Below are 27,616 nucleotides of genomic sequence, written 5' to 3'. Positions count from 1 at the left end.
AGAAATATTGTTTTCAATATTCGATAAAATTTGGAAAAAAATCGAATCGACAGTTTTTTTATAAAAAATAAAACTCTAAAAAAAAACAATTCTAATACTTGGTAAAAATTTACTTTCAATTTAAATAGCTTTTCAAAAATTAAAAATATTGGCTTCAAACTTATTTTATTTCACAGAAAATATTGTTTTCGATATTCAGTAATTTGTATATAAAAATCCAACAGTCCGTTTTTTCATTAAAAAAAATCTACAAAAAATAGTACGCAAATTTGGTAAAAATTGGTACGAGTACATATAGACAAACTTTTAAGCAAGACAAATCGACAGACGGGATGGGAAGGTATCAGTGTGGGTCGCATCCCAGCCTCTTTTTTATATATAAAATTATTCAATTTTGCTCTAAAAATATTTTTGGTATGCAGTTGTTTAGTGATTGTAAATATACGCTTTACATTTGAATTTCGCAAAAAACTGTTGACCACTTTTTGAGATAAGGAATTTTGAAAAATAAAAATTCAATATTTTCTTAAAAATCAAAACAATACAAAATTTCATTTTTTATAATCAAATATTGTTAAGGCAATATAAGATCTTAATCAAAAAAAAAATTTGAAATCAAGTTATAGGTTGCTGAGAAAATTAAAAAACAAAATAACGGTTCCTAAGCAACACAAAAATATGTTTTTCTTCTTACTTAAAGAAGCCAAGTTAAAAAATAAAATTTCAGAGAAAATTAAAAAAATGTATCGGTTTGTTTTTGAGAAAATTCGAATTTTCGTTTTTTGACCAAAAATTTTTCTTAATTTCATCTTAAAAAAAAAATGAAAAAAACTCCTAACGCAATTCTGCTCAAAAGCTTAACTTCCAAGTTTGAACTCAATTGACTCAATGGTTAAGGGTGTAGGAACGTGGACAGACAGACAAAACCGACCGGATGGAATCGCGGGACCCACTTTTTTGACTTGTCTACCATTGTAATATCATGTTTGATTAAAATCTAGAGTACGAAATTTTGCACTAATGCAAAACTTGCCACGTGGCGAGGAAAATTATAGCATTGTAATAGGCAAGAACCTATATTTTTTTATAAATTAAGAACACAGCCACTTTTTCGCAATTCTACTGTATTTTGGTACTCAGAGTAATTATTTTTACATGTGGAAGTGATAATTTAACTGTAAATTATCATTGCTTTGTTTAATTGGCGCTTTGTGTAGAGTGATTCATTATTTTAGGCGAGCAAAATAATAGCAGTGATTGACAAATTTATTTTAAATAATTGTGTTTTGGTTTAAATTTTGATTTTAAAAGTGATAAAAAGCAAGTCCTGTTATTCTATTTTATAGTTCCATTAAAATTGTAATAAAATAATTGAATTTATGAATTTAAAGTGGGTCGAGGCAAGCACTTTACACTGGATAGGCGGAAAATTATAAAAAAGCTTGTTTTGGAAGGCCAAAACCATTAAAACAAATTAAAGAACTTCTTGCCTGTTTGGCGAAGATGATACAGAACGCCATAACCTTTAAAGAAAAAGCAGAAACCAGGGGACGAAAAAAAAAATCTTTAACACCGTCTTTTAAAAAAAGTGTGGTTCGCTTTTTAAGAAATAATTCTGCAGCAGCAGCTAAGGAGATTTCAGACGAGGTTGAGGTTCCGTGTGGTGAGCATAACCTAAATGCTCGCAGTCCAAGAAAGGTTCCACTTTTAAAGAAGAACCATATAGTTAAAAGGATGAATGTTGCACGCAAACATTTAGGATGGGCTCCTGAAAAGTGGCGAAACATTCTCTGGACCGATGAGAGCAAGGTGGTTCTCTATGGTGGCAAAGGATCTCGGAAGTTTGTGAGAAGTCCCCCGAACATGCACTATATCCAGTATAATGGTTTGAAAATGCTTCTCCTATTATGGAGTTTGCCCAATATACTAGATCAAAAGCATTATGAATCAGCACTGTTACGTAGATATCCTTTAAAACACCATGCTGCCATATGCCAAATACGAAATGCCGCTCAAATGGGTCTTCCAGCAAGCAACGACCCAATACATACCAGCAGAATCGAGGTCATGGAGTGGCCTGCACAGTCTCATGACCTCAATCCCATCGAGAATCTCTGGACAGATATTAAAAAAGAAGTATTCAAGGTAGAACCAAAAAATAACAAAGAGTTATGGAGCGGTGCTGAGCAGGCTTGGCAATCAATAACACAATCAAAATGTCAAGGACTTGTGGAATCAATGAAAGGTCGCTGTGAAGCAGTTGTAAAAAACAACGGTCATGCTACCAAATATTAGCTTTTGTTAAATAAAATACCCTTTAACAAAACTCTTAGTTCCCTTGTTTTATTTTAATTTAATAGAAAAAGAAAATCACTGCTATTATTTTGCTCGCTTTATTTTGAGGTTTATTTTGTTTTTGGATTACTGCTTAAGTAATTAGCAATATATTAAATTCCATTTTTACTAAAAATTAAGTTTTACTTAGAAAAATTTCCAACACTAAAGCCTTTTTTATGTTTTATGTTTTATTTAAAATAATTTTCCAAGCACTGCTATTTTTTTGCTCGCAGCTCCTATATGTCACAAGTAAAAATATAAAACATATAAAAAAGTGAAACAATAATGGAACAAGCAAAATTTTGGCACCATATTTGATGGGGAAGATGAGAAGCGACATTGACTTCTTTTTCGTAATTTGGCCAAAAAGTTGACTTCTTATTTCTTTCCATTTTGGTAGTTTTTCAGTTTTTTTTTCAAAATCCTGTCAACTTTTGTTTTTGTTTCCTAGTCCTTTTGTCAATTAAAAATTGGATGATATTATTGGCAAGAACGTCTTCCAATGATTTGAAAATTAAAAAATTCCTGGTTTACACGAGTTCCAACAATTGATATAAAATTGACAGATCATTGGCAGCCAATTTGTCTGTCTAATATTTTGGACAGATGAAGTTGAGTGTTTACAAGGTTGATAGAAATTCATTAAAATGTTTTGCGAAAAATATGCCAATATTGAAACATCTTCCAATCGTGTATACTCAGCTTTAGCTTTACGTAATAAGCCGTTTTAATGGCAACTTTTCCTGCAGCCGTTCTGTTCGCTGATAACGACATGCATACTCCCCATTATATGTGAGTTATGTAAGTCCTTCGCTGTTATCTAAAACAAAGACCACTTTTCCAAGTACCAAACGCCAAAGATAAAGCGTTTCTTGAGAATTTTCAATTCAAGCAAGAAAGTGTCAAATATATGTCTTAGCAATTTAGTATATGCAACATTTTAGTATAGGAAATAATGTATGTTATTTAATAATTTTCCGTCACGCATCAAAAGGCCAATGCACTTTCAAAAAACAAACATCGTTTAAGCCAAAGGCAAGTTATGCAAGCACAGTTATCTGATGTCTAGCATTTTCGTAATTAATGTTTATGATAAATTTAATCTGTCACCGCAACTAAGTATCTAGTTCAATTAAAACCTCAAAATGACGTATTGCTCGTTGCTGTGGTAGCTTTCAATTTATTTTCATATGCTCAAGCAACATGCAAGCTTTCAAAGAAGATGTAAAAATAAAAAGAAAATCTGTATGATGCATGAGCATGATGTGAAACATGCAAACATGTATCATGTTTCAATTCTACATATTATTATAAATAGCAATTTATTTAATGTATTTTTTCTTTCATTGTAAATAAATTTCCATGAATATATAAATTCACATCATTTGTTGAATTAAAAATAAAAGCATGAAAACGGAATGCAACAACCAAAACAAAGCAAAAGAAACAAAAAAACTTTCTTTTTCATTTGTTTAAAATTCAAAAAAAAAATTACTCATTATACTTGTTATCTATTGTCATCAGTTAACAATATTATTATTGTTATTATTATTCTTGAATGAAATAAAAACAGTAACAACAACGAAAGTGAACTTAAAACAATATAATTATTGTCATGCTGAAGCTGTCATCAAAAGTTGCAAGTTCTTGTAGTCTCAGTGACAGTACAAGCATAGCAATCCACATGACACTATAATGTCGGTTACTTTTCAATTAGCCATTTGGAATAGTTGGCAAGGCTTGGATGAAACGTAGGTAAATAAAAAAGTGCAGTTAGTTCACTGTATACCGTTCTAAGAAAATGTATCCACACTGTACCACTTATACGTAAGTCAGAAGAAGTGGTTATCTTGTCTTAGAAGACACTCGAATTGAAACGAGACCCGTTGCTGCTATTATTGGCAGAATGGCAGTTGCTGTTGCAACTGGTTATGTGTCCCATTTTATTGCTGAACTGACTCTGTCAACACGTTTCTATAAAGTCTATAGAAAGATGCACACCTAAATATTTCAAGATACCGCTAAACAAGTTATTGGCTCATCTCTTGCTCTCTTATATTCTCGAGGGCTTATTCTTTGCAATAAAGTTTTTCTTTTTCTTTAATGTTTTTGTTTTTCTTGTGAATCATCGTTTTTTTTTTCTTCATCTGGCAATTAGCCGTTTTGGTTTGTTTTGGTTTTTCACTTTAATTTGACATTTAGCGTTATTTTTTGTTGATGTTGCCAAATGTCAAACTCATCTCAGAACAGAGATTACATTTGCAAACTAGCAAACGAACGGAACGAGTTTTGACTATGTCGAAGTTTTGTTTTGTTTAACTTATGAAACTTTAATAATTTAAACTTACCCCAATATGCTGACCCTCGACAAAAAGCTGAGGTACTTTAATTTCATGTGATTGCATCCGTTCTTTAATTTCCTGTTGATATTCTGTACTCATGAAGACATCACGTTCCTCGAATTTAACCAGAAGTGTTCGTAAGATTTGTTTCATATTGGAACATTTCGCATAGGTTTCGCGTATGATTCCCATGCTTGTTGTGTAGAGAACCACTTTGCCGAGATCTTTTTCTTTGTAGTTCTAAAAAAAATAAAAGAAGAAAAAACAAAATCCAATTAGTTTTTAAGAATTCTTGAGGAAATATGAGGTGAGAATATAAGAAAATTGAGTATACAAGGTTACGTATACGCCAGAGAAGCATCAGAATAAAAATCGTTTATATAAAAATAGTTTATGTGGATCTATTTTTCTTTAATAATTGCCTAGAAGGAAGAATTCAAAAATGAAAGTAGATTAGATTAAATTCTTTATTTCGATAATAAAATTACATTAATTCAAAGCTAAGAATATAAGGACATGGCGTTGTTGCCGTCTGCCTGATAGACATTTCAGTTAAAAATAGTTTAACATTATGAAAGTTTGTTTGTTTTGTTTTTAGTAAACAGTGATTTTTTAAGAGCTTGAGAACTTTTTTAAAAAAAAAAACGCATAAAATTTGCAAAATCTCATCGATTCTTTATTTGAAACGTTAGATTGGTCCATGACATTTACTTTTTGAAGATAATTTCATTTAAATGTTGACCGCGGCTGCGTCTTAGGTGGTCCATTCGGAAAGTCCAATTTTGGGTAACTTTTTCGAGCATTTCGGCCGGAATAGCCCGAATTTCTTCGGAAATGTTGTCTTCCAAAGCTGGAATAGATGCTGGCTTATTTGTGTAGACTTTAGACTTGACGTAGCCCCACAAAAAATAGTCTAAAGGCGTCAAATCGCATGATCTTGGTGGCCAACTTACCGGTCCATTCCTTGAGATGAATTGTTCTCCGAAGTTTTCCCTCAAAATGGCCACAGAATCGCGAGCTGTGTGGCATGTAGCGCCATCTTGTTGAAACCACATGTCAACCAAGTTCAGTTCTTCCATTTTTGGCAACAAAAAGTTTATTAGCATTGAACGATAGCGATCGCCATCCACCGTAACGTTGCGTCCAACAGCATCTTTGAAAAAATACGGTCCAATGATTCTACCAGCGTACAAACCACACCAAACCATGCATTTTTCGGGATGCATGGGCAGTTCTTGAACGGCTTCTGGTTGCTCTTCACTCCAAATTCGGCAATTTTGCTTATTTACGTAGCCATTCAACCAGAAATGAGCCTCATCGCTGAACAAAATTTGTCGATAAAAAAGCGGATTTTCTGCCAACTTTTCTAGGGCCCATTCACTGAAAATTCGACGTTGTGGCAGATCGTTGGGCTTCAGTTCTTGCACGAGCTGTATTTTATACGGTTTCACGCCAAGATCTTTGCGTAAAATCTTCCATGTGGTCGAATAACACAAACCCAATTGCTGCGAACGGCGACGAATCGACATTTCACGGTCTTCAGCAACACTCTCAGAAACAGACGCAATATTCTCTTCTGTACGCACTGTACGCATTCGTGTGGTTGGTTTAATGTCCAATAAAGTAAACTGAGTGTGAAACTTGGTCACAATTGCATTAATTGTTTGCTCACTTGGTCGATTATGTTAGACCATAAATCGGACGTAAAGCGCGAAACACATTTCGAACCGAACACTGATTTTGGTAATAAAATTCAATGATTTGCAAGCGTTGCTCGTTAGTAAGTCTATTCATGATGAAATGTCAAAGCATACTGAGCATCTTTCTCTTTGACACCATGTCTGAAATCAAGCGTGATCTGTCAAATACTAATGCATGAAAATCCTAACCTCAAAAAAATCACCCTTTATAAGTAAATAAAAACTGTATTTTTTAGTGTTTTTTTTAACAATTTTCAAATATAACAGATGAATAATTTATTAACTTGAATATATATAAAAAAGAAGATAAATAATAAGCATTTGCATGATTTTATAATCTTTAAAGATATGTATACAATTTTGACAAGATTTGAAACAAAAAAATATGAGTTTAAATAGCTCTATTTTTTTCTATTTTACATTCTTATTGATTCAAGACTTAAAACATCAATTTTGCCGTGATTTGAAACACAAAAAATATTTAATTCTCAATCGCCATAACTGGATACATGACCGCTCAAAAGCTACTTCTATAAGCTAAAGCATGTTTGCAAAAATTTAAACAGATCCGTCAAACCACTCACCCCGTTAAGAATGTCAACAAGTTTGTCGTATGTCGTAGTGTCGTATTTCTTGAAATATTGGACAAACTGCTATGAAATGATTTATGTCCTCCACGTCTCTTCTATTGCAGAGAGTGAGAATTCGTGAGAGGTCCAATCTTTGGGGGACAAAGTTGAGATTAAGGATCTCGACTCTAGCTTTAAAAATGGTGCCGATAGCTTCCGAAGTCATTTCTTTAAAAAAAATAGAAAGGATGCACTTTGCAGGTGTTCTAAATAAAGTTTTTCATTAATTTAAGCTTTCAAAACCGTGAACATATTATGCCGTTCCTCTACATTATTTTCCCTTTAGGAGAGTACTATATCAACTCCTGCAGCAAGCGCGTTCCCTTCTCTGAAGGTAGAAGCATTTGTACCGAGCAGTCTTATCAAGATCGTCTTATGAAGCCCATTCTCTCTGTTCATAACCTTAGCTAAATGGTCGGATTGCCTTTTCAGATTCTGAATATATATCGGTAATATTCCCGATTCGACATGTATGGCGTACGTAGGTGTAGCCTTAGGCAGTTTAAAAAGAGGTCAATAAGTTGGTTGCTAAAAAATTGGGCCACATCAGGTTTAGGGCCCGTTTGGCCTCCCTGGTTTCTTTCGCATGATTGCTCTAGTTTAGGTTATAGGTCAGCAATGCAACTAGATATTTAAACTCACTCACAATTTCAGTATTCTCGTTGTTGATGTTCCATGATTCTTTAGCACGTCGTGCATGCCGCCTAGATTCAAATATCTTACCTTGGTTTTTCTAGTATTGATCCGTAAGCCCCAAGTTTCACAATATTATTTAAGTCTGTTGATTTGCAGTTATAAAGAAAATGGGTAATCCGCCAAAAGTACCAGATCGTCTGCATACAGTAAAACTTTAATCAAAGATTCACCAAATATTACACCTCCCGTTAGGATCTTACAAATTGCATCGATATAAAGTGCAAACAAAATTGGACTTAGAATACATCCTTGGAGAACTCCCGCCGCTGGCTGTCTCAAAACTTTCGGATAAGTTGTTGCCATCCCATACTTAGGCTTTCGTTGAACTTAGAAAGTTATAATAAAAAAGTACAAATTTTTTCGAAAGGCCAAGAGCGGATAGTTTGTAAATCCATGCTTGTCGAATGGCCGTATCAAAAGCAGCTTTGAAGTCAATGAAGCAGCTGTAAATCGTTTTCTTTATCTACAAATGTTGTGTTGCTATGCTTGTAAGTGCAAAAATTGAATCTACCGTTGAGAAACCGGATCGAAACCCAACTTGGAAGATACTTAAGCGGTTGTTTGTCTCTATCCATTTCGTAAGCCTCTCGTAAAGAATAGAGTTTAAGATTTTCCTTAAAGAGTTGAGAATAGATAAGCCTCTATTGTTTTTTGCAAGACTCCTTTCACCTACCTTGAAAATAGCGTAAATAATGGCTGTGTTAAAGCAAATGGGTATGCAAGCATCATTATAAAGTTGGTTGAACCAGTCAACTAAGTAGTTTTTGAAGTAAGCAGTAGAATATTTGTAAAATTCCGTTGGGATTCCATCAGCGCCCGGTGCTTTGTTGTTCTTAATTGTTTTCAAAACACTTTCTAGTTCAATCAAGGATATCGGTTCATCAAGTTCAAAAATATGGTTGTTTGGCATGGCGTTACTAAACGATAACAAAGACTCATCTGCTGATAACAATCCTTTGAAGTAATTTGCCAAAACCTCACCTCCGAGAGCATTCTTTTTTGAAGGAGTATGTTTACGCCCTCCTAATTCTCTCACATTATTCCAAAACGTTTTAGAGTCCTTGCAGAGCACTAAATTTTTGGCAGAAGTTTGAAGATATTCAATCTTTTTTGAGGAACAAAGCTGTTTATATTCCTTATTAAAATGTGAGTACTGGTTTTAAAAAAAATCGGCGTCCTTGTCAAACCATATTTTTGCAGCGTAAAACTTTTTGTTATTACTGAGTGCTAATGGTGCTGACATCTTGATAATTCTCATTACACATTCTGCGACTTGTTCGGTGCTTCCGTAGATTGTAGTGATGGAAGGATACCACAATATGTATTCAACCAAGATTGATAAAGAAGGGCTTTGCTATCAACTCACTTCAACTTGTACATGTTGTTTGAAAATGGACCATTATAAAATAGAATACATGTTATAAATTGTATTACATACTTTTTAATCTGTAAATAAGGTTGTTAATACTCAAACACTACTGCTATTATCTCTGAATCTCCTTCAATTAAAAATAATTCATGTATTTACAATATAATTGTATGAAAACATTTTGTTGAATCGATTATCAACTTACAGAAGGTTGCTTAGCCTCAGTTCATTAATTTTCAATTTTTAAAATACCATAAACTGAACAAAAACAGATTATTGCCAAGAATGTATTTTCACACAAATTAACTGTTTGGCTCTTTAACATATTAAAAGATAGTGTGATTGTGAAAACGGTAACTGTCAAAATAAAGGGTGTCCAGCGGTATAATTTCAACATGAAAATCGCTATCGGCCTGGTGACCGAAGCGGTCATTTTTCTTAGGTTATTGTATCCTGACAGCTGCAAATGCGGCAACAGAAAATCAAACCTTGTTTCGCCTTGATTAAAAAAAAATAAAGGCCAACTATCCCACTCGCGGAAATGGCACTCCAAACTGTCGGTTTTAGGCAGCTCAGCCATTCCAATTTGCTCAAAATCAGAAATGGGAAGATCCATGGTTTGACAGAGAATTAGAAGCTGCAAGGAAAAAATCTTTTGGATATCTAAAGCTCTAACCTTGCAAAAAACATGTACCAAGAAGCTAATAAAGCCTTCAAATTCACCCTTAATCCAATACATACAATTTGAGATAAACATCCTAGCACAACATTTTGAAAACTTGTAGAGCAAACCAACAAATCCCAACCACTTGATGCTTCACGCTTCACCACATTTGGAAAAAGAAAACTTGAACCATGTCTTCACCGTACAAGAAGTCCTGGATGTAATACATAGGTGCAAACCCAACAAAGCTCCAGGAAAGAATGTGTAGCGTATGAGTTTCTCAAAAACGCGTCGTTAAACTTTATTGAAAAACTAACAGATGCATATAATTACTTATTTGATGCAGGAGAAGTACCAGAAAGTTTAACTAAATTTTATACTTCCTATATTTAAAAATGGTGATAATAACGATCCAAACAATTATCGGGGCATATCATTTCTGAACACCATAATAAAAATATTCCCTGGCGTCATTCTAGACAGGCTCACAGCCTGGGTAAAAAGTAATAACCTTTTAAGTGAGTTTCAAGCCGGCTTCAGGAAAGATTATTCGACAGTTGACAACATCTTTTCACTAACGTGCATAGGTAGATCTTATCTGGATAAGGGAACGAAATTATATGCTTTCATTATTGATTTCAAAGAAGCTTTCGATTCAATCAACAGGGATGCATCGTTCTACAAGCTCAGTTGCCTGGGAATATCCACAAAAATGTTGAAAATAATAGAGTGCTTGTACGAAAACAATAAAACGGCAATATGGGACGGAAACGAAGGATCGCCGTGGTTTCAAACGACATCGGGGGTTAAGCAAGGATGCTGTTTAAGCTCGCTTTTGTTTTCTATCTTCCTAGATGATTTGACATCAGCTCTGCTAGACGATATCGTCATTTTACTCTGAAACCCTGGAAATGATGCAAATAATTATAAATAAACTACAAGCATATTGGCGTCTCTGGAGCCTCACCGTTAATACAAAATAAATCAAAAATCATGATCTTTAGAAATGGTACAGGCAGATTCACAAGAAATGAAAAATGGAAATGGGAACATGTGAACTTAGAGGTGGTTAAGAAGTATAAGTATCTTGGAGTTACTATAACACCAAAGCTTTCATTCAACCAACATTTCAATGCAAAACTAACAGAACCGAAAAAGCTATCAATTGCAATTGCAATTGGTCTTCAGCAAAAATACAAGTAGCCCCGACCGCCAAGTATAAGTTCTTTGGAGTGATGATGAGATCGATAATGTGCTACGCTGCCCCGGGGTGGGGATTTCTTCAATATGACCAAGTAGAAAAGCTTTTGAGATACTTCATCAAAAAAATATTCTGGCTTCCAGAAAACACCCCTAACTACATGCTACATCTGGAGACTGGACTTTCTCCGCTGTACATCTTTACACTAAAAATGCATTTCAACTACATTTTAAAAGTAATGGCTCTGCCAAGTCCTCGTCTACCCAGGATCATTGCACGGCATCTTCTTCACCGAGATGGCAGAACGAAGCGACACACGAAGTATGTACAACGGTCTGCAGTACAACCTCCACGCCAGCAACTATTTTTATGACCGCTACACGTTGGAGACAATCTCTACTATCTTTTAAACGAGAGGAGAGTTACTACATCTGAATTCCCGACTATATTATGCAGATGAAAACACAGAGTGTACCCTATGCAACCACTGGGTTAAAGAAGACGTTCTGCACTTAATAGCAATGTGCCCTATTCTTGCTGCAATCAGAAGAGGACACTTGGGAAAGAGCGTCTTAACTTTAGATGAAACCAAAGGAATCCTAAATGGACAGGAGTGGAACGTGTTGAGCAGTTACGTCACAACAGCGCTAAAATACCGATACCAAATCCTGAACGAAGCCTTCTGAACGCACCTCAAATCCACCCTACAAAACGAACCTTATGAATCTTGATACAAATTTGTTTATTCAATTAACTTAATAAAACTTTAAAATATTAACAATTTTATTTATATTGCACTTGTTTAGATTTTACTCTTTCTTCTTGCTGACTGTGAAATTAAAACAAAAACAATAAACAATTAATCTGATAAATAAAAACACATTTTTACTTCTACTTCTGTCGGTTTTAAACAATGTAAACGTTATTGGACGTTCTTTGGGTCGCATCTCAGGTTCACCTTTCCTATTTGTAAAAAATTATATAAAAATAATAAAATAATGAAATATTTCACAGTAAAATAAAATCAACATTAAGTATGATTTAATTCTATTAGCTAATGTTTCAGTAAGAGATCACTTAGTCTTGCTTAAAAGGTTTGTAGGTTTTAGTTTTTTCTTACAAAGTTGTCAGTTGAATTAGTCTAAAAAATTAACTAAAAAGTACCAACAATATTTTGTATATGATGAAATAGTTTGATTTTAAAATCTATTTTTGCTAACGGGATTTTTTTTTCGAAAACCATTTTTTACCAATTTTATTAGCGGTTTTTGAAAGTTTTTATTTTCTTTATAAACAGATTGGATTTTTCTAAAAAAAATTAATATAGAATAAAATCATTTTGAAGCCAATACTTTCACTTATTTAAGAGATATCGAGAATCGAACATCAATTTGTTTAGGTTTTTATCTTTTGTAAATAAAACTGTCTACTATTTTTTGTAGAATTTAATTTGTATGAAAAAACTGACTGTTGGATCTTTCCAGACATTTTACTGAATGTTAAAAACAATAGTTTTTAAGTAAATATCTTTGAATTTTGGAGAAACATTTGAGTCGAAAATCTATTTTTACCAAGTTCTAGTAAAAAACTATTAGTTAGTTCGATCTTTCCCAAAATTTAACTGAACATTGAAAACTATATTTTTTGAAAGATGAAAATATCTTAAATTTTCAAAAGGTCGAAATAATCCAATCGAAAATTAATTTTATCAATTTTTAGTAGTTTTTCAACTCAAATATGAAAGAAAACTAATTTAATCCTAAAAAAAAAATATTGTTTTTAACATTTAAAACATTTTTTCGAAAAATTAAACTGTTAGTTTTTTTTTATAATTTTCTTAGAAAAAATTCAATCTGTATTTTTTTGCACAGGAAATAAAAACGTTAAAAAATGTTACTAAAATTGTTAAAAATTGATTTTCGACAAAAATTTTCCGGAACAAAATCAAGTGTTGAAATCAAACTTATTTTGTCTAACTTTAAGTTAAGATAAGAATAAATTAGGGAGCGCAACAGTCCGTAGACTAAGGCCTAGTGTTTTCAGCTATGGACTTTAAGTTAATTTTTAAAACAATTTAATTCACAACTTTTTTTTTACAAAACAAGAAACAACCAAAAACTAATCAGAAATGATTTTTAACTCAAGTATTATGTAAACAAAGAAAGATATTCTCTTCATATTACTTTGGGAACAAAACTTTAAATTTAGGTGATGACATAATTCTTACAGAAGATAAAAACAGTTTTGAAAAATTTTGTGCCGGAATTTCGCCTACAAGTAAATACCGATTACAAATACCGAATTACAAGTGAGGCAGGGGCCAAAGTCTTCTTCAACGAAACCCTAAAAAAAAATCCGAAATCTTCAATAAGAAAAGAAAGCCCCAAGATGTAATTTTCCTTCTCAATAACATTATTTGACACTTGGCAGACACATTAAATGGAGCTTAACATCAACCACACCAAGAACCTGTCAATCACGTTGTTAACATAAACTATTACCACTTATTTAAACTGACATTTGGACATCTAATCTAGAATCGTATTGTAATTCAGTAGAAAATAAAATCTACATTCCGACAATTATGCGTATAATGGAAAGTATTGCCACTTTCTGTACCGCTACATTAAATTTATTATTCTAGAAACGATCGATAAACCATAACCAATCAATGAAATTGAAACCAAAATATACAACTTCTAAGTTAGTTTAATAATTTCCAATTAGCAAAATTAATAAATTATATGCAAAGTAGCTCAGTGTGCCATCCACCATCATCAGCCATCAGCAAAAGCAGAAAATCAGTTACACAAACATGACACAGTAACCGAAATACATTGCATCCATATGTATATTAATTTTACTTTTATAATAATTTTATTTTTATTGCGTTGCGTCCGACAGCGGTGGTTCGTTTAACGGTATTCAAAAATATATAACAGTAAAGTACTTATAATGTCCGGAAAAGTGTCTATGGAAACATTTATTATAATTATGCCGCCCAAAAGTGCATAGCACCAGTGAAACTCTGGCACGATTTCCTAAACAAGATTACGAAGCGTGCGATTCGTAGACGTACAGTCATGGTCTCTCACTTTTGTCTATATATCGATGACGATGACGCGAATGGCAAAAACTTAAGCTTTGGTGGTTTGTTTATACCTACACAAGAAGTGGTGTGTAGGTCGGTTTATGCAGTTTGGCGTTTGGCTATCGGACATGGCCAATCCATTCCATTCCACGAAACTGCATTTCAGGAAGGTAAAAAAACAAACACCTAACGAACTAAACAAACAAAATTAAACATACCTACTCGCATATAACGGTTTATGTAGAAGTACACTACAAAAACACTACGTGAGGGAAAACTTGTAACTTTTGTCGCGCGGAAAAGTCAATGACTGAGCAAATATGAAAAAGTTGAAAAAGTTGTAGATGGCGCTCAGCTGTATCGCTGACGCTGGCTGGTTGAACGTGTGCGTTTAGCCGTGATCTTGATTCGTGACTTTTCCATTTGCAAGTGATGTTTGACATGACTGCAGATAAATATGTTGCTATAGACGAACATATCCAAGCATTGGCGGCGCTGTCGTCGACGTTGGCCGTAACGTGATTGTTATGTGTGTCCATAAATTCAATGTCTAGGACACAAATAGAGTTAAGAGTTAGGTACATTTAATCAGGGACTATTTTTTCTTGTTTTGCGATTTGCGTGTGAGGTTTTTCTTTTTAATTTAATGCAGCTGCTACTTGCTACTTGTTGCTGTTTGACGTTAGACAAATGATCAAAAAACATACAAGAACATTTATTTTGATTCAATCTTATTTAACATGCAACTAACGGATGTCAGGTTTTTGAAAGTGCCGAAACAATGAAGTAAATATGTGGACTTTTTGAAAAGTTGTCAATCAGGCAGAGTATACTCGTACATATACTGTGCCTGAAATTGAATATTTTAAAAATCATTTAAACTCTCATAGTTGCACAAAATTGCTACAATGTAATTTTTAATTTTCTTGAATTCAAAAGAAATAAATAATAATTTTGACACAAAATTTTATTTATTAATGCGGTAAGTTATTTTAAATCCTGTTTTAAGTCAATATGCGTGACACTATGACAGTGCTTAAATTTGAATGTGAATTTAATCTTAAAAAATGTATTTGGAAATAGATTTGCGATATTAAACTTGTTTAACTTTAAAAAATAAACAAAAAATAAAAACTAGAAATAATTTCTATGTGATATGTGATTAGGTTAAAAAATGTGTATTTAATGTAAGCAAATGTCACCACAAAGTATTTTGTTAACACTCCTTTGATAAAATTTAGAGATTTACAATTTAAGGAAATAGAAAGCTTTATTTTTTAACAATCTGCGAAAAAAATAAAGGTACCAGATACACGGCAATGATTTGTTACAAGCTTGAATTTGGATTTTGATCAGATATTGTAAAGAGTAGATTTCTGTCTAACTGCTAAGATAGATAACAATTTTATAAATTGCTCCGACACAAATATCTGTTAAAGTTTTTTTGTTTGTTTGTTAAAATTCAAGAAATATAAGTCGGTTGAAATATAAGAAACAGTTCCAGGAAACAGATGTAATTGTAGTATTCAAAAAATAAGACAATTTTAAAATTTCAGTCATTAAGTTGTTCTCTTTAAAAGGTTAAGGTTTCAAAATCACAAACAAAAGAGATATTTTAACTCAGACGAGTGGAGGCTAAAAAAAAGGACTTAACACCACAGTCTGTTGAGAACTAGGACTTAGAGTGACTTACAACTCTCAACCATTCCTGTGTGCGAGTACTACTGCCAGAGATGGAGGGGACCTATAGTTAAAAGCTGAATCCGAACGGCTAATTTGAGAAAACAATTTTCATGACAAGAAATACCCTTGGAGGATTTGTCAATTCTTTCCAGAGTTTGAACCCAAGACCTCTGGCATGACCGTCCAACGCACTGACCATCATATCTTGCATATTTATAGATTTGTTGAATATTGGTTAGATATTTCTCAAAATATACAAATGCTTTTTGATATAACTTTTAAGAGTCGGAAAACAGCTTCAAAGCAGCTTAAAATAATTTAAGTCAATATAAAATTCAAATTTGGAAATGTTTCCAATGTCCTTATTCTTGTTGTAAACATACAAAGGAATATAAAATTAAATGCACCACTGAATAGCACAAACTTGCTTATGTATCCAAAGAGTATGCTTTAAAATATTTTCTGTATTTTAAGATCTTAAAACGAACCTGAAAAAAAGTTTGTTTTCAAAAATTTAAATGCCATTTGATTGCTCAAAAAAAACTTACATTTTTAATGATAATCAGTGGCGCGGTATATTTTTTAAATTAATTTTCTCTATACTATACATTTTTTTTTTAATTTGAGTTTACAAATATTTTAAGTATGCAGTTATTTGGGCTTATTCATCATTCATTTGAACTTCATACAAAAATGATATTGCGTTTTAGAGATATCGAATTTCGAAAAAAATATTTAATAATTTTTAAAAATCAAAAATAAATCGGAACCCGACCATCCTCTCAAACAAATATTTTGTTGTGGAAAAAGTGAAAAGCTTTCAATACCTTGGAATTGGAAGTATCATTTTCATCGAAGGCGGAATCGAGCAAGACGTCATCTGCCCCATTGGCTAAAAGCAAAAGCGGCGTTCGGTATGCTGTCGAAAATTTGTAGGAATAACTCTATCAGCTTAAAAACAAAAGCTACGACAGTTTCGCACAAATGTCGAATCTGTGCTTCTTTATAGGTCCAGCACTTGGAAGGTTACTTCAACTATTTATAACAAGAAAGCTGCAAACATTCCTGAATAGATGTCTTCGTAACATCCTAAGGATTTTCTGCCAAACCGCATAAGAAATGAGGTCCTTTATAGAAGGTCAGGTCACCAACCTTTTTAATCTATAATACGAAGACGTAAGTGGCAATTTATTGGACATACGCATCGAAAAGGTAACGACTGCATTGGAAGCCAAGCAATGCAGTAGAATCCGCTCACACAAGAAGGAAGAAGAGCTGAACGACCGAGAAGCACATGGCGCATGACAGTCGAGGCGGGATCTGCGTCACTAGGCAAGAGCTGGAGCTGAAACACATCTCCGGAATCCGTACACGATGGCGCGTAGATTAGTAGAGGCCCTATGCCCCTTAAGGGGTTCCCAATTTAATTTTAAAAAAGAGGCTGGGATGCGACCCACACTGATAAATTCCCATCCCGTCTATCGATTTGCCTTGCTTAAAAGTTTGGCTATATGTACTCGTATCAATTTTTACCAAATTTGCGTACTATTTTTTGTAGACTTTATTTTTTATGAAAAAACGGACTGTTGAATTTTTATATAAAAAATACTTGAAATATTTGAAGCCAATATTTTTAATTTTTGAAAAGCTATTTGAGTCGAAAGTAAACTTTTTACCAAGTTTTAGTATTGTTTTTTTTAGAGTTTTATTTTTTGTAAAAAAAACTGTCAATTCGATTTTTTTAAACATTTTGTCGAATATTTCTTATAAGAGAAAAGTAGTTTGAAGCCAATATGGCAAAATTTTTGAATGATATTTGAGTCGAAAATCAATTTTTACCAACTTTTGTTACATTTTTTTTAGGTTTTTAATATTTAGTACAAAAACAATCAATTTTGAAAGAAAAAAGTAAATTAAAGCCAATATCTACAATTTTTGAAAATATATTTGAGTCGAAAATCAATTTTTACCAACTTTTATTAATTTTTTTTCGGTTTTTACTTTTTTGTAAAAAAACTGTCAATTCAATTTTTCTCAACATTTTTCAGAAGGTTAAAAACAATATTTCTTATTAGATAAAATAAATTTGAAGCCTGAATTTCAAGTTTTTGAAAAGATATTTGAATCGATATTCAATTTTTAACAACTTTGAGTATTGTTTTTTTTAGATTGTTATTTTTTATAAAAAAAACTGTCAATTCGATTTTTCTCAAAATATTATCAGATGTCAAAAACATTATTCTTCGTTGCAAAAAATTGTTTTGGAGATGAAATCATATTTTAATCGTAAAATTTTGGAGGTGACAAATTTGTTTTCAGTTTTTTTGATTTATAAAAAGACCGTTGAATATATTTCTTTAATATCACGTTACAATTTATTATATACAATTTAATTCAAGTCTCTAGCGGTTTTTGGTTCGTAAGATAACCAAAATGTTCACCTTTTTTTTAAACTGCTATAATGAAAAAACTACCAACTCAATTTTCTTGAGAGCCCTTTCTGTATTTTTTTGCCTTGTTATCTGCATAACAAATTTTATTTGAAACCGATATGTCTTCTGGTTCTTGAGCTATGGACGACGAAAAAAACGTCGCGAACGTACGGACGTACGAACGTACGTACACACGCACGCACAGACATCTTTCTAAAAATCTTTTATTTCGATTTAAGGACCTTGAAACGTCGAGAAATGTAAAAATTTTCAATTTGATGAATCGGACCCATAACAATAACTTCCTATGGGACATCTCGTCATTCTTTTAAGAAATGCTACTAAAATTGGTAAAAATTGTTTTTTGAATAAAAATCTCCTTAACCAAAATACATATGCAGCAGTTTGTTTAGAATAATTTAACTGAAAATTTTTTTAACAAAATACAAAATAGTACAAACCTTTTAAGCAAGACAAATCGATGGAGGGAATGGGAAGTTATCAGTGTGGGTCGCATCCCAGCCTCGTTTTTGTTTTTTGGAAACATAGATTTTTATAGGTATCTTTTCTATTGGGGTTTTCATTTTCAACAGAACGCGCTGATTGATTTTTAAGTTAATTTTTTTAAAACTGTTTTTGACATATTATATTGACGTAACTTATAAAAGTTTTTCATTATGACAACATGGAGGTCATACAAAGTAAAATCTATGTAATACACCATAATATGGTTCTATCGATGGTCCAATCAAAATTTAAGTTAAATGTCTCAAGTCACAGCTATACAATCCGATATATTTGTTAGAATTTTAGTCATAGAACAGAAAACTTGTTTTTTGTAGTCCTGAAAATATATTTAATTCATATGTCCCACAATTCTAAATTTAATTTCAAAAAGTAAAATCTTTGACAACTGAAGGCAAAAAGAAAATTATGGCACAATCTATGTTTAGAACAATACTATTTCTTCACCTTTATAAATAATACAAAATTACAATCTGTCTAAGCCTCTAAGCCATTAAGAAAGTACCAAGACTTATTCTCCACAAACTTAACCGGCAGACTAAAAAGAAAAAACATCCTCTATGAATTACATGAAAGTTTTCTACCGACCTTAATTACTTCACATAAACTAAAACATAAACAACACACAGTTAAAACTTGGTCCTAAATACCTTGACCAACTACTCTCGAGACCTTAACATTATAAAAGCCAAGTCACCCGTAGTTTATGAATAGTGTTCCATTTTCTTTTTTCGTGTGAATTGCAATTTACCTTGAAGTTTAATATTTTTTTATTTGCTCATGATCAATCGCCCCAAGCTAAAAATAGTTGCTCTAACTACCTACTTAAACTCGCTTTTTGAAAAAAATATAGTCTTGAATAAAATATGAAACATGTATGGTTGCATATGATTAAAGGAAATTAAACGAGAAAAGAAAATGCATGATGGTTTAGTGAGTTTTAAAAGATAATGTTTGTAACACAATAACGGTCTACCTCTCATAAACACCATGCCGACCCCATTTTTGTCGTTAAATATCTCCAACGCAACTTTTATTCTAATGCTAGAGGAACTTATAGAAAATATAGGGTACCATAAGAACAGTCCGTGTCATTCAATTAGATATAGTTAAAGAAGAAAGTTATAAGAGCAAGCTTTTACTAAGAACAGAATCTTAATTTATAGTTTTAATGGTTCAAAGATAGGTTTTTATCGGAGTTTTTTTTTGGTTTGTTATCAACAAAGCATATGCCTCCTCAATTGTCTTGAATTTATTTGCAGAGTTGAGTTCGGAAGTTAAATTTTTCTCAGGGATTGAAACATTAATGGAAACACAGGTTGAAAGGTTAAGAGCTATTCTTATTTTAAAATTTGTGCTTTAGTGACTTTTTAATAAAATTAAGTGGCGCAACAGTCCGTAGGGCCTAGTGATTTTGTCTCCTGTGTGTGAGTAATTGCAGGGATGGAGGGGACCTGTGAAAGCACTTTTCCATGACAAGAATTACTATTAGAGAATTTGTGAATTCGTCACAAGAGGCAGGACCCGTGGAAAAAACTTTAGGTGGCACAGGCAGGGATCAAACCAAAGACCTCTCGCATGAAAGTCCAACGCACTAACCATCATACCACTGGTAAGCGACTTTTGGACGTTTAAAATATTGGTTCAATCATATATTTTCGACACTTATTCATTTAAAAAAATTAAGATTGTAAATTTTTACCAAAACAAACTTTAAATATATGTATTATATTGTTTTTAAAATTTTATGCAAAACTATAAACCCTGGAAGCTGCAAATGTAGCTTAAAAAAGAACCAAATCTAAGTTAATTCTTTCGTGTTTCTTCTTTCCATAAAAAGGGTATATTCAATTTGGAAAACAAATTGTGGAATTTTGTTCTCTATTTGATTTGTATACCTGATTAAAAGTTTTTGTTATAAATCAATGTGAAGCCCGGCAAAATCCTCATTTAAACCCTCCAAGTGGGTGCCAGGCGGGCAATGATCACCGCAGAAGTCCTGTGCGTTTTTGGCAGGATGGTGATTAGCTAAGGTTGAGTTGGATCGCTGAATTGTTGTAACTCCTCAATAGTGCAACGTTCGGAAACCCAATTTAATCATAGTTTAGAGGTTCCTAATTTCAGTGGTGGTGTGAGCGTACTAGTACGAAAACCGTGCCGAAGAATGAAAGGCTGGGGGATAAACCAGCCGTTAACGAGCTCTTTCGGATGCTCTGGCAAGATCCGTCATATTTCTGCCTTACCCCGGCAAGCGGCTCTGCTTTGCGCTTTACTCGTGGGAACAATATGAAAAATTTTAAGAACAAACAAACAAACAAAACAATAATCAAACAAAAAAATCGTACCAGGGCTGCCAATGCGGTCACATCACCTGAAAAGGCTGTCGAGCCAAATCAGGTGTGTTAACGTGTTGTCAACCCTGTGGTTGCTACTGGTGGCGAGAGTCCTTCTCCCTCTACTAGCCGCAACCTTTACTTGAAGGAATTACCCGTCAGTGGAACAGCTGTGACGCTCGGCAGTACCAAGGGCGGCAATTCCACAACCCACCTCTTCCCCGCTCCTGCTAGGACGTAGCAAACGACCCCAAGAAGGGACACCCCATCCGGAGAGACAAAATCTGCGACATGTGGAATTGACTCGAAGGGTGAGGGCACACCCGGATTGGTATCGGTAGCGATTAAGTCTGGAGGTGGACCCACATCTGTGACACACGGACATAGCTCTGGGCCGGCCAAAAAGAAGTCCAAGAAGTCACAGGCCAATCGAGACCAACGCAATGCCGAAAGGATTCTAGCCGCAGTCGGTGTCATACCGGCGGCGGAAAGAACCCCAGAGCCAACGCGTAAACTCAAGTGGGCTAGTGGCTTTCTTAGCAAAAAATCTTAACCGACCTGCGGCGACTCAACGTCAAAGCGAGATAGGTCTTTCGAGGGTGACAAACCCGAACCAAAAAGGCAGAAGGTGCTTTCCAACAGCACAACAGCCGTCAAAAAAGATCTCTCCTTCAGCGACGCGCTCAAAGGTAAGATCATTGCCGCGGTCATTGACAGGAGTCATGTGGATGGTAACATCTCTCATAATCATTGGGCAGAGGTCAAGGCTCACCTCGGTTTCAGATTTTTATCTGTCATCGAGGAAAATCCGGGGCCTCTCCCAGACACAGCCGATGCAGGATGGTACCAAAATCGTATCAAACTCATCGCCTGTGGTGATCAGAGATCTTACGATCTATACAGGGCTGCTGTCAATGGCTTGCCAGAAGTCTGGCCGGGTGCCAAGCTCGAGGTTGTTGCAAGGGAGAATATTCCTTGCCGGCCAAGAGCACGTATAATGGTCCCGGCTCTTCACAACTGTCCAGACATGATCATGAAACTGATCAAGACAAGTAATCGGGACCTGCCTACTCACGACTGGAAAGTACCAAAGGTTGAGAAGGAGACAGTGGGTCACTATAGATCGACTCTCGTGCTGTCTCCACAAACTCTCGAACAGTCCACGATTGTCAATCATCTCTGAAGGAGATGACGGAACAGTTTAACATTCACCTCATTTGGGTGCCGGGCCACAGAGACATTCCGGGAAATTGCAAAGCCGATGAGCTCGCCAAAAACGGAACACTTCTGCCTTATGTTAGACAAAAACATAACATAGGAACACCACTTGCTACATGCAAATATCTTCTCAAGCAATATGCTTTAGAAACAACAAATACTAGATGGTCACAAAGTACCACCTGCCTGGCAACCAAGCAAATATGGCCAAGTATTGACTTAAAACGGTCAAAAGGCTTGATATCACTGAGCAGACAAAGTATAAGCTCTACAATTGGAGTAATAACGGGACACTGCCTCATAGGTAGACATGCTCTGAGGCTAGGGGTCTACACAAATGACTTCTGTAGAAGCTGCATGGACGAGGAGGAAGAGGAAACAGTCCAACACCTTCTATGTACATGTCCAGCACTCTCCATTAGAAGGAATTACTTTCTTAATCCCTTCTTCGATAATACCAGTGAACTGGCAACGATTGACACAAAACGTCTCTCTAACTTTATTAAAAGTACAAAATGGTTTGTTTAAATTCATTACTCTCCCATGAGTAACCTCATTAGTGGTATCACAATGGATCCTTGAGGTCTACGTGTGTCAATGGTATCTGGACTGGACAGCCACTCCAACCTAACCTAACCTAACCTAAATCAATGTGAAAATGAAAAAAAAGTCTTTGGAGAATCATTCAGTCTGGTGCAGACAAAGCGCAACAAATACAAACTTTATATATATTTCTTTTGGCAAGAACTAAATACCTAATTTGGCTACATTTCACAATCCGATGATCTATCTTCACTAAAATATTTGACTGGCTACTGACTTATTTATGTTAATTAATCCGTTTTTGTTGTTGCTTTCCGTCTTAAATTTTGCGATGCAACGTATTTACTAGCGAAAAAAAACAGGGCTATTGCTTATCGTACTTAATTTGGCCTTGTTTGTGCCATAAACAAGATTAAATACTGTTTAACAGATAGAACAAAAAGATTATGGTGAATTTATAAAACAATTGGAATAAGTTTACATTTTTTATCGATTTTTGAGAATTTTAACAGAGTATAGAAGAACTACATACATAAGGATTTACAGAATTCGCCACCCAGAAGTCAAATGAGTTTTGAATGACAGCTGTCACTTGATAACTTAGTTAGCAATTTCAAAATTAATAAACTTCTCCTGAACATAGTTGATGTGGGCGACCTTTTGTTTCCATCAAGACTGCACCCTATGCCACACAGTGGAACGTCTAGTAAAAAATTCCTGACATTGGGTGATTTTTTATTTTCATTATTCGAAATATTTTTTGTTTGATATGCATAGAAAATTGTCGCCTCTTTTACATATAAAACATTTTTTTTTATGTACACTCTTTAATTTTCAAATAATAGGGACTCAAAGATGCAGTATTTTTAAAACCAAAAAAAATTTCATTTTAACGCAATTTTTGTTTTTATCAGACCCTTTTAATGTTTTATTTTCAAAATAAATTTTGTAGGTAAGAAATTGGTTCATTGTTTTAACTCTAAAAAAACTCTTTTTGTGAGTATTTTTAAAAAATACTAATTTCATGTTTGAAGATGTTTTTAAAGAAAATGCTCGGACTTTGGGTAGTCTTTAATGAATTTTAAACTTATTTGGAGTCATATCCTAAAAAAATTGGATCGGACCGCGTCCGACCCCGCTCCCTGGAGGGTTTTTAAAAATCTCCCTCAAAGCTGAGAAAGCTTAGATTAAATAAGTTTGTTGACTTTAGAAGGGGGTAGTGGCATTTTTGCATTATAAATAATAATAATAACTGACATAAAGAAATCTAAATGTTTAAACAGTGACATATATGAACGAAAGACGGCGGGGAGGGGGACATTCTCCTTTTTCAATTAAATCTTATTTGCTCTCGTTAAAGAGTTTTTTTCTTTACGGTATCATTATTTGTTATAGACTAAAATAGCAAAACAAAGTATGGCTCTCATGCTTACGGTTACTTTTTCTCTCTTAATCAAAAAAAAAGCAGACAAATCACTCTATGGGAAAACCCAAAACCATCTTCAACTCGTTACTGTCGACCTATTAAGTTTAGATTTGCAAAAGAAAGTGATAGTTTAATAAAAAAAGAGTATGATGAAATGCCACGCTTAATTAAGAATCTACTTCCAACTAACATTGACACTTTGAAAACAAAACATGTTACTCACCATGATTGATGGAAAAACTTGCAATAGTATTGCTAATAATCCATCATCTATGTGTTGTTATATTTGTAAGGCTAAGTTAAGTAAAATGAATGACTTGAAAATTGCATGTAACAAAACAAATAATGAAGAATCTTATAGCTTTTGAATTTCGCCCTTACATGCATAATAAGGTGCATGGAATGGCTTTTGCATGTGTCAAATAACTTAGATTTTAAGAAATGGAGCGCTAAAAGTGATGAGCATAAAGCTTTGAAAGCTAAACGAAATAAAAACATACAAGAACAGTTAAGATCAAAACTTGGGTTACTAATAGATGTTGTCAAACAAGGAAGAGGTACAACAAATGACGGAAACACAGCGAGAAAATTTTTCTCTAACGCTGAGATAGTTTCAGAAGTCACTGATGGCTTAGATCTAAACCTTATTAAGAGAATAAATATTTTATTAATTACTATGGCTTCAGGTGAAGAAATAGATGCAGATGAATTTCAAAGCTACGCATACGAGACAGCTAAAATTTATGTTTCCACTTATCCTTGGTATTTTATGCCTCCCACGATTCATAAGATACTAGTGCATGGGGCTGATATTATAAGAAATACCGATCGAAAAGCTTTCCGAAGAAACTTCAGAAGCTAGACATAAAGAGTTTCGGAAAATTCGTGAAAGTTCCACTAGAAAAATGAACAGATTTGTAACAAATGAAGACGTGTTAACCAATTTACCAATATTTTCTAATCCCCACCTTACATTTGTATCACCTTCATTGGTAAAATGCAAAAAACATGACATTACTGAATAAGCTTTGAAATTAATTAAATTACCGCAAGAATCATCAAGCGAAGAATCAATTTCCAATGAAAACAATGCAGAATGAAGATGTCTATACTTACTTTTTATTTTTATTTTTTTTTATGAATTATTTTTTTAATTGTTGAAAATATATTTTATTAACTTCCCATAGGAAGTTATTGTAATGGGTCCGATTTGTCAAATTTAAAATTTTGACATTTCTCGACGTTTCAAGGTCCCTAGAGTCGAAATAAAAGATTTTTAGAAAGATGTCTGTGCGTGCGTGTGTACGTACGTTCGTACGTCCGTACGATTGCGACGTTTTTTCGTCACAATTTTGTGCAACGAACAATAATGTTTTTGACATCTGATAAAATTTTGAGAAAAATCTAATTGACAGTTTTATTTTTATAAAAAATAAAAATCTAAAAAAAACATTACACAAAGTTCAAAAAAATTGATTATCGATTTAAATATCTTTTCAAAAACTTTAAATTTAGGCTTCAGGCTTATTTTATCTTATAAAAAATATTGTTTTCAACATTCTGAAAAATGTTGAGAAAAATCGAATTGACAGTTTTTTTACAAAAAAATAAAAACCTAAAAAAAAAATGTATAAAAGTTGTTAAAAATTGATTTTTGACTCAAATATCTCTTCAAAAATTTTAAATATTGGCTTCAAACTAATTTTATTTCACAGAAAATATTGTCTTTATTGTACAGTAATTTTCATACATTTTTTTCATAGAAAATAAAATCTACAAAAAATACTATACGCAAATTTGGTAAAATTGATACGAGTACATATAGACAAACTTTTAAGCAAGACAAATCGACAGACGGGATGGGAATTTTTTTTAAATAAAGTATGAATTTATAATTTTTCAAGTACAAAATAGTGAAAACCGTTTCAAAATCCATCCATTATTTCAAAAGTTACAGCCCGTTGACCACTTTTTCATGTTTTCGTTCCACTGTGTGCCATACAGCTTACGATCAATCAATTTATTCTTTAAAGTTGATATTTGAACCTCTCGACTGATAGTTATTCGAGCCAACCACGGTAGCCACTCTTGCCCAAAATCAAATTTTTTAAACATAATAGGAAACCCTTATCGTTAGAATAAAGCTTACGTCAAAAAAAAATACCCTTTATTACTGACAATACAAATATCTCTGGGATCTTAACAAAATAAACTAACAAACTAAGAATTATTTTGTAACTGGTTCATGTAATGTTCTATTCTATTCAAAATATTTAAAGGCTTTTATCACAAACAAAATTCAACAGGATACATTCAATTGATTCGGATTGTTAATACCTTGTATTGAAATGATTTATTGATCTACGAAAACATGATAAAATGATTTACATTTTTCATTTTAAATAGCAACATATACAAAAATGTAGGATAGACTTATAGCAACAAAAAGAAAGTAAACTAGATAACTTCCTTAAAATTTTTGGAAATGTCATCGAAATGATATTATTAATCAGAATTAAATAAATCTATCGAGAGATGGTTTTATTTAGATACATGTCAAATATCTATATGCTTTAAAATTGTATATTTATCCATTCTTTATTTTACCGGTTATTGGCTTAAAATTTAAAGAGGGACTTGTGTGTGGTCATATTCAATCGAGTTTGGCTTTCTAAAAAATGAATTCTCATTTAAAGTTGTTTGTATCAATGTTTTTTTTTGTAGAGGGCGAAAAAAGATGAAACGTCATAAATGTCAAAATTTTACTTATATAATTATATCCACTAGATTGGGAGCTGTGATTAATATGAATCAATAATAATGACTAATTAAAATTTAAAGATGAAAATTTTAAGCGTTTTAATTTTTCTTTATCTACATTTTAATAAATTCTATAAAACTAAAAAATTATCTTTAATGATAATTATAAAGGGTGATTTTTTTGAGGTTAGGATTTTCATGCATTAGTATTTGACAGATCACGCGGGATTTCAGACATGGTGTCAAAGAGAAAGATGCTCAGTATGCTTTGACATTTCATCATGAATAGACTTACTAACGAGCAACGCTTGCAAATCATTGAATTTTATTACCAAAATCAGTGTTCGGTTCGAAATGTGTTTCGCGCTTTACGTCCGATTTATGGTCTACATATTCGACCAAGTGAGCAAACAATTAATGCGATTGTGACCAAGTTTCGCACTCAGTTTACTTTATTGGACATTAAACCAACCACACGAATGGAATGCGTACAGTGCGTACAGAAGAGAATATTGCGTCTGTTTCTGAGAGTGTTGCTGAAGACCGTGAAATGTCGATTCGTCGCCGTTCGCAGCAATTGGGTTTGTGTTATTCGACCACATGGAAGATTTTACGCAAAGATCTTGGTGTTAAACCGTATAAAATACAGCTCGTGCAAGAACTGAAG

General features: G+C 33.3%; 1 protein-coding gene across 1 annotated transcript in view; it reads right to left on the bottom strand.

The window, feature by feature from the left end:
• LOC129946634 (glutaredoxin domain-containing cysteine-rich protein CG31559-like) overlaps window positions 1-27,616 on the bottom strand; it is a 100,481-nt gene that overhangs the window by 10,164 nt on the left and 62,701 nt on the right. The window contains exon 2 of the mRNA XM_056056885.1: window positions 4,686-4,919. Coding sequence (XP_055912860.1) covers window positions 4,686-4,919 — 234 coding nt within the window. The remainder of the gene's footprint in view (window positions 1-4,685; window positions 4,920-27,616) is intronic.

This window comes from Eupeodes corollae, chromosome 2 (genome assembly GCF_945859685.1).
Source record: "Eupeodes corollae chromosome 2, idEupCoro1.1, whole genome shotgun sequence".
Classification (NCBI taxonomy): domain Eukaryota; kingdom Metazoa; phylum Arthropoda; class Insecta; order Diptera; family Syrphidae; genus Eupeodes; species Eupeodes corollae.
Note: the sequence above shows the minus strand (reverse complement) of the source record. Positions and strands in the feature narration are given on the sequence as shown.